At 50.7% G+C, this 7,417-nt stretch overlaps 2 protein-coding genes across 4 annotated transcripts; one reads left to right on the plus strand and one right to left on the minus strand.

Moving 5' to 3' along the window:
- Nucleotides 1-1,176: 1,176 nt before the first annotated feature.
- VMO1 (vitelline membrane outer layer 1 homolog) lies at nucleotides 1,177-3,006 on the minus strand. 3 transcript variants are annotated; one of them, XM_053570368.1, is made up of 3 exons: nucleotides 2,055-3,006; nucleotides 1,823-1,938; nucleotides 1,177-1,555 (listed from the first exon to the last, which is right to left on the minus strand). In XM_053570368.1, the coding sequence occupies exons 1-3, from the start codon at nucleotides 2,238-2,240 to the stop codon at nucleotides 1,258-1,260; spliced, it is 600 nt and encodes a 199-aa protein (XP_053426343.1). In that variant the 5' UTR covers nucleotides 2,241-3,006; the 3' UTR covers nucleotides 1,177-1,257. The 3 variants fall into 3 exon arrangements, with proteins under 3 accessions (XP_053426343.1, XP_053426347.1, XP_053426346.1); XM_053570372.1 differs by having other exon boundaries at nucleotides 1,392-1,555; nucleotides 1,792-1,938; XM_053570371.1 differs by having other exon boundaries at nucleotides 1,392-1,555; nucleotides 1,786-1,938.
- Nucleotides 3,007-5,260: 2,254 nt separating this feature from the next.
- Nucleotides 5,261-7,204, plus strand: GLTPD2 (glycolipid transfer protein domain containing 2). The gene is made up of 4 exons (XM_053570364.1): nucleotides 5,261-5,593; nucleotides 5,683-5,747; nucleotides 6,116-6,282; nucleotides 6,383-7,204. Exons 1-4 carry the CDS (start codon nucleotides 5,410-5,412, stop codon nucleotides 6,918-6,920), a joined length of 954 nt encoding a protein of 317 aa, XP_053426339.1. The 5' UTR covers nucleotides 5,261-5,409; the 3' UTR covers nucleotides 6,921-7,204.
- The last annotated feature ends 213 nt before the right edge of the window (nucleotides 7,205-7,417 follow it).

Below are 7,417 nucleotides of genomic sequence, written 5' to 3' on the forward strand. Positions count from 1 at the left end.
TGATGCCACAGCTGAGGTTGACAAAGTAAAACTCTGTCTCAAAAAAAAAAAAAAAAAGAGGATTGCTTGAGCCCAATAGTTTGAGGCTGCAGTGAGCTCTGATTGAGTCACTGCACTCTAGTCTGGGCAGCAGAGTGAAACCCTATCCCCTTAAGAAACGAACCAGGCAGGATGTGGTTGCTTACCTGTAATTCTAGCAATTTGGAAGGCTGAGGTAGCCCAGAGTTTGGAGATGAGCCTGAACAACATGGTGAGCTAGAGTGGGACCCTGCCCTCTATAACAAATAGAAAAATTAGCATCTGTGGGTAGTAAATAGGCCGTCTGTAGTCCCATGTACTTGGAGTCTGAGGCAAGAGGATCCTGGAAGCCCAGGAGTTTGAGGTTGCAGTGAGCTATGATGACACCACTGCTCTTTAACCCCAGGGATACAGCAAGACCCTGTCTCAAAAAATAAAAATAAAGGAGAAACAAAAACAAATAATTAAAACACCCATACACACAAAAAACAAAAATGTTGGCGATGGGATAGATATTGACTCATGGAGGGACTTTTTTTTTTATGATAGGTCAAGTCTGAGAAAGTGAAATTGTTGCTGACATCTAGTGGGTTTGCTAACCCTCTGGATACCGGGGCATCTACAATAGGCAGAGAAAACAATAAAGACAAAGGTACTAAATGGGAATCAGTGTTTAGAAAAGCCACTGTCTGGATTTTGTAAGAGAAATTATGAAAAAGACACTTTAGCCTCTTCAACTCTAGAAAACAAAACCTTAAAGCCTTGTCACATCCTAATTTAGTAGAATTATCTTTTTTTTTTGGCCGGGGCTAGGTTTGAACCCGCCACCTCCAGCATATGGGACCAGCGCCCTACTCCTTGAGCCACAGGCGCCGCCCTAGTAGAATTATCTTAATCTGAGGTTACTGGTGGTTCAGAAAGGAGACAACTGAGCCCTTAATGGGGGTAGAGTATGTGCTGCGCTCAGAAAGCCAGAGACTTCCTTCACCCGTCTGAAAAACTACGTGTTTAATGTCTTTTTTCTGGACTACAAGTCGGTGACTTTCGGCAGTCTCCCATGGACCCCTGAGACCAAACCCGAAAGTAGTCCTGGCCCAATTTTAGATAGAAGGGGTAAAGGAGACTCAATTTCCCATCCCTAAAACAGGAAAGACCAAGGCCAAGACGGAGAAGCTTTAATCACGGAAGGTAGGACTAGCCTTTGGGTCCGGGAGAGGTTGGGGAGGGACAGCGACAGTGTTAACTGCGGCAGCAGAATAAGCGCACGTCGTTCAGCGCGGTGTCATCGCGGAGGCCTCTAGGTCGCTCAATCTTGGTCTGCAGGCCACAAGAGCCTTTGGCACATGGGTCGCTCCAGTCTCCAAACTCTCCCCAGCTCAGCCCAGGACCCTCCAGTTCGGTGCCGTCTGAGCAGCGGAAGCGCACGTTGTTAGCTGCTGTGTTGTCCCCGGGAGTCATGGGTGCCTCCACGCGAAGCGAGAAAGCCACTAGGAAGCCGCCGCCAGGACACCACAGGGGCTCACTCCACTCGCCCCATCTACAGAGAAAAAGGGGAGGAGGAGCTCCAGACCGATCCAGATCTAGGGACTTTCCAAACCAGTTGCTACAGGACTACGAGGGTTGAACGTAGCCACTGGATACCGCTGAGGTGCAGAGGAGAGGTCTTCCATCCACCCAGTTCCCCAGCCCCCTCCCCCAGGTGTTATTACTGCCCTGTGGCTCTGAAGAGCCTGTCCGCGAGGAGGGGACGTGTAATGGGGGACATACCCTTACCATAGGGGATCCTGGACCCCTGCTCCCCCACCTTCCAGACTGAGACTCCACCACATGCGTGTTGAGCTGGGCATCCCCGCGCGCGCAGTGCAGCCGAATCCCGTTCAGAGCCGTGTCGTCGCCAGGAATGCCTTGGGGGGGCTCCACCTGGGTGAGGAGGAGAGAAGGAGCGTAGAGGAGTCAGGGGGCTGCCATCTTGGGCTCCGCAGCCCGGCAGCCTCGGGCATATCTGTCCGCTCCAGGACCTACGCCGGAGCCCATACCTTTAGCGAGAACCCGCTGGCGAAAAATCCGATTGGACACAACTCAGGCCAGGCCCAGTCTCCCCAGGGACCCCCGTTAGTCACTTCGATGACGGACGTGTAACCGCTTGGGCCGTCTGCCTGTGCATGTCGGCAGCCAGTCACCCACAGCAGCAGCAACAGCTTGGCTCCGGCTACCCACTCCATTCTTCAGCGTTTGGGAAGGAAGCCCCTTAAGCAGGTTTTTATCAGTTTGGCTCCTATGAAGGTTCAGATTGCGGAAGGACCTCTTGGATTAAGTGACACCCAAAACTAATCCGCTCCTGGAACCCTACAGACTGTTCGTGGAGGCGACTGCGGCTCTCAGCACTAGGAGAGGAGGGGTAGCGCTAGCCGGAAAATGGAAACAAATTCCACCTACTGAACGTTTACTATAGGCGACGAATTGCTTTATTTAGTCCTCACAACCATTTTAGGATAGAATTACCCTTATTATTTTAAAGATGAGGGAACTAGGACCGGGCGCCAGATGTAATCCCAGCACTTGGGAGGCCCAGAAGGGTGGATTGCCTGAGTTCACAGGTTCAAGAACAGCCTAAGCCAGAGAGAGACCTCATCTCTAAAAATAGCCCTGTGAGCTCCCGTCGTCCCAGCTACTTGGGAGGTTGAGGTAAGAGAATCGCTTAAGTCCAGGAGTTTGAGGTTGCTGTGAGCTAGGACAACACAGCACACTACCAGGGTGACAAAGTGAGACTCTTGTCTCAAAAAAATTAAAAAAAATAATAATAAAGATGAGGAACTGGGGCTCAGAAATGACAAGCATGGCTGGTCTAGGTGGCTCATTGTAATCATAGCACTCTGGGAGGCAGAGGTGAGTGGATTGTCTAAGCTCAGGAGTTCCAGACAAGCCTGAGAAAGAGCAAGACCCCGTCTCTACTAAAAATAGAAAAACTATTCGGCCTTCAGCAGGCACCGGTAGGATCGCTTGAGCCCAGGAGTTTGAAGTTGCTATGAGCTATGATGCCACTGTACTCTACCAAGGGGGCAGGGGTTGGGAGGGAGAGAGAAAGAGAGAAAAAGAGAAAGACCACAGCCACCTTGCTCAAGGTCACAGTCAATAAGCCTGGAAACAGTCCAGCTCTAGGAGTGGAGATCAGGGCTAGGAATGGAAGTGATCTTGTGGGAATCCCTCCAGCTACAAGATCAGTCAGCAGCAAGGGACCTCCAGTGTGTGAGATGGCATTAGAGTAAGGATAGGGAAGTGTAGGAGCTGGGAAAGGTCTTTTTAGAGATTGGGACTTTGCAATCTCAGTTCCACGACTCCTTGAGAATTTGGGACAACCTTCCCCACTCCAGAAAAAATACATGTGCAGAGATAAAGAAACAATTCTAAGAAGTTTAGGGACAGGGGACTAAGAATTCTTAAGAACAGATGATGCTGTTTCTTTGACACTACTTTCTTGTATGCTTTCTCAGAATGCCTTTTCCCCCGTGACCACTAGGCGGACTCCTAATTTGCAAAACAAACAAAAAAACCCCCAAACTTGGCTAAAGTTGGTAGAGGCCACCACCCTTAATCTGCCTGCCCCTCAAACACATTGCTTTGTTTATCTAATACATGTTTATTTAGCAATAGTGTCTTTTTGTTCAAGCAATATTCCAAGTGGTGTAAGAAACCAGGAAAAGGAAAGCCCCTCTCTTCATCAGAGCTCACATTCCAGTGAGGTAGACAGATGATTAATTCTCCCTTAGTGAACTTTAAGCTCTGTGAAGGCACTTTTTTTTTTTTGTTGAGACAGGGTTTCATTTTGTTGCCCTTGCTAGAGTGCAGTGCACTACAGCCTCAAACTTTTGGGCTGAAACCATCCTTCAGCTTCAGCCTCTCGAAGTGGTAGCCTGGCTAAAGGCACTGTTGTATTCTTTTTTTTTTTTTTTAACATTTTATTTTATTTATTTATTTATTTATTTATTGTGTGTGTGATTTTTGGCTGGGGGCTGGGTTTAAACCTGCCATCTCTGGCATATGGGACCGGCATCCTACCCCTTTGAGCCACAGGTGCCACCAGCACTGTTGTATTCTTGAGGCCTAGTAACGGGCTGGCATGTGGAAGTAGTTAAAGATTGGTGTAATGAAGGATTGAGGGGCCAATCTGGAGTTTAAAAAAATTAAACAACACTCATAATAGTGAAGTCGTGGAAGCAACCTAAGTGCCCATCAACCCATGAATGGATCAACAAACTGTGGCATATGTATACCATGAAATATTATGCAGCCATTAAAAAAGATACAAACTTTACATCTTTTACATTTACCTGGATGGAGTTGAAATACATTCTTCTTAGTAAAGTATTGAAAGAATGGAAAGATGAATATCCAATGTACTCCATAATAATACGAAATCAATATAAAAATAATTACATGTTTCTAAGAACAATGAAACACTATTATAGTCCAGTTCAGGGGGTAGAGAGAAGAGGCGGGGAGCGTCTGGGGAAGGGAGGAGATGTATGGCAGGAGGGAGGGCACGAGGCAGGATCTCAATGTGCACATTGTGAGGGTGTATAACACACCCCCTGGGTGAGGGGCTCTTCTACAAATGGAACTTTGCCCTGGAAGTGAGAACAATGTAACCTAAATATTGTACCCTCATATTAATTTGAATAGTTAAAAAAAATTAAACCACAAAAATATAAAAGGATAAAGTCTAAAATATATGATTGAGAAGTCACCTGTAGTTCCAGCTACTCAGGAGGCTGAAGCAAGAGAATTGCTTGAGCCCAAGAGTTAGAAGTTGCTGTGAGCTTAGACACCAGAGCACTCCACCAGGGATGACAAAGTGAGATTTTGTCTCAAAAAAAAAAAAAAGTCATGTATCCAAATCAAAACAAAGTCACTTGGGGATAGGATAGAGAATTTAGAAGTGGGTGGTTTCCCATCCTGGATCCTGGAGGCACCACCCCCACCAGGGCTTAAACTTAATAAGTAAGATTTATAAGGCAATTGTGGTCAGCTTTTCCATTTACAGTGTTTTCACATACATTATCATTTAATCCTCACACCAGGCTTGCAAAGTACTTATTATTATCCTCAATTTACAATGGAGGAAACTCTAGCCAGTGTTAACTTAGGGCCCACACCATTGCTCAGTAGGGGAGCTGTTTCTGACCCCTGCCTCTCTTCCCAGTACCCAGGCTGCCCTCATTACAGCTGCCTCCACAGGGAAGGGAAATACAGAGACCTGTCATTGCCATCAAATAAGCCCCAAATTCCCTTCATCCAGTCCCTCATATACCCAAGGTAGCTGCTCTCTGGGCAAAGGGCAAGGGGTGGGGGGGCAGTATGTTAATTATTAACCCTTTTATGCCTTAGGGCACCATGGACTTCTCTCTCCTTAAGGCAGAGGGACAGGGGTGGCTAGAGGCTGGTAAGGGGGCTGTGGTCCCAGCTGCAGCCATGGGGGTGGCTGTGCGGCCCCTGGCCCAATGGCACTGGTTCCGCCACTCAATTCCTGTTGCTATCTTCACACTGCTGCTTCTTTATCTCAGTGCTAGGAGCCTGGGTGAGTGTCTAGTTCCCTCAGCTCTTTGGAGAGGAACTCTGGAGTCCAAGTCTCCCTTCTCCTGCTCTTAATGCTCCTCTTCTCCCCAGGCACCCTTTCCGGCTGTGGATCCTGGACACAGGCCTGCATTCGAGAGGGACCACCACCCTTCCAGGTATGCTCAGGGAAGGCTGGGCCTGGGAGCTCCAGATGGGAGCCTGAGCAGGGAGAAGTGGAGCCAGGCTGAACATCTGGCCAAGGGCAGATCCTCCCTCTCATCTTCCCTCTCTCATAAGAAGCTGAGAGTACAGCAAGAGGGACACCAGCTAGATGTTCGGAACAAGTTCTTCAGAACAGGACTATAGGTAGCGCCTGTGGCTCAAGGAGTAGGGCGCCGGTCCCATATGCCGGAGGTGGTGGGTTCAAACCTAGCCCCGGCCAAAAACCACAAAAAAAAAAAAAGAAAAAGAAAAAGAACCGGACTATACTCCTAGCAGGCTACAAGCTCTGCGCCTGCCACCTTCCCTCATATCTACCCCCCAGGTACAGCAAGAGTCAGGAGCCCTGGTGGCTTCGGAGCGGGAAGAGCTTCCCTGTCTGGAACCTCAGGGGAAACTGGGCCGCATGATGAGGCCATTCCGAGCCAGTCTGAACCCACCAGGGGATATAGAGTTGTCTCAGTACTTGGCAGGATGGAGAGAACTGGTCAAGTGAGTGGTCTCCCCGCCCCTCCCCCAGCCTGTCTCCTCCTCCTTGTGGGTCCATCGCCCTTTCTCAATGGTTTCCCTCATCTTGCCACCAAACATACAGCTTCCTAACTCCCCTCGGCTCCATCTTCACCTTCGCCACAAGCGAGGCCTTCACCAAGGTGACAGCCCTCGAGGCTCGGGTGCACGGCCCAGACGCGGAGCACTACTGGTCGCTGGAGGCCATGGCGGCGTGGGAGCTACAGGCGGGCCTAGTGGAGCGGCCCGGGACCGTCCTCCAGGACTCGTCCCAGTCATCCGGCTCACGCACGCTGCTCTTGCTGCACCGCGCGCTGCGCTGGTCCCAACTCTGCCTCCACCGAGTGGCGACCGGGACGATCAGAGGCCCGGACGCCGGCACGCAGTGCAGCGACGCCTACCGCACGGCCCTGGGCCCACACCACCCGTGGTTTGTCCGTCAGGCCGCCCGCCTGGCGTTCCTCGCCTTCCCGGGTCGCCGCCGCTTGCTGGAGCTGGCGTGTCCAGGAACCACAGAGGCGAAGGCGCGTTTCGCTCTGGCCCGGGCCGCCGGCACCCTGGAGAACGTGTATAACCGCACCGAGGGCCTGCTGGCCGAGCGCGGCCTGCTCCGGCTGGCCTGAGGACAGCGGCTGCAGGGGACCGGCGGGGAAAGTAGCGTTCGGGGTAGGGCCAGCGAAGCCCAGACTTCAGGCTGACCGCCTAGATAGCCCGCCTCTGTAGTTACGCCACCTCAGCTAAGGCCCGCCTCCGGCGGGGGATGGTTGTGAGTTCCTCCCTCTACCCCAGTCTCAGACAGATGGGAGGAGCTGTGAAGGATAAAAAGTATTCTTTGGCAGCCGTCGATATAGGGCGTGTTGTGTGATGACGGCAGCTGCTTAAGGGAAATAAAAAACAAATGTGGGAAGATGTGTCATCCCTGTTCCCAGCTGCAGAGAGACTCATGCTCCTCCTGGCCTATCTCAGCCACTTCCTGCGGCTTTAGTTGCCAACCATAAGCCAAGTCCCTAGCCCAAACCTGTCCCAAGCTCCACTCCTATACGTCTATGTATGTTTCCCGGACACTTCCACAGATACCGCAAATGCAACATGTCTAACATAGATCTCGCCAACTTCCCCC

The sequence above is a fragment of the Nycticebus coucang genome, chromosome 18, assembly GCF_027406575.1.
Source record: "Nycticebus coucang isolate mNycCou1 chromosome 18, mNycCou1.pri, whole genome shotgun sequence".
NCBI classification, from domain to species: Eukaryota; Metazoa; Chordata; class Mammalia; order Primates; family Lorisidae; genus Nycticebus; species Nycticebus coucang.

Coding starts and splice junctions, on each gene's coding strand:
- VMO1 (XM_053570368.1), bottom strand. CDS start 2,240: ATGGAGTGGGTAGCCGGAGCCAAGCTGTTGCTGCTGCTGTGGGTGACT. Junction 1,939..2,054: donor CCAGCGGGTTCTCGCTAAAG/GTATGGGCTCCG, acceptor CTCCTCACCCAG/GTGGAGCCCCCCCAAGGCAT. Junction 1,556..1,822: donor GTGGAGTCTCAGTCTGGAAG/GTGGGGGAGCAG, acceptor TTTTCTCTGTAG/ATGGGGCGAGTGGAGTGAGC.
- GLTPD2 (XM_053570364.1), top strand. CDS start 5,410: ATGGACTTCTCTCTCCTTAAGGCAGAGGGACAGGGGTGGCTAGAGGCT. Junction 5,594..5,682: donor TCTCAGTGCTAGGAGCCTGG/GTGAGTGTCTAG, acceptor TCTTCTCCCCAG/GCACCCTTTCCGGCTGTGGA. Junction 5,748..6,115: donor AGGGACCACCACCCTTCCAG/GTATGCTCAGGG, acceptor TCTACCCCCCAG/GTACAGCAAGAGTCAGGAGC.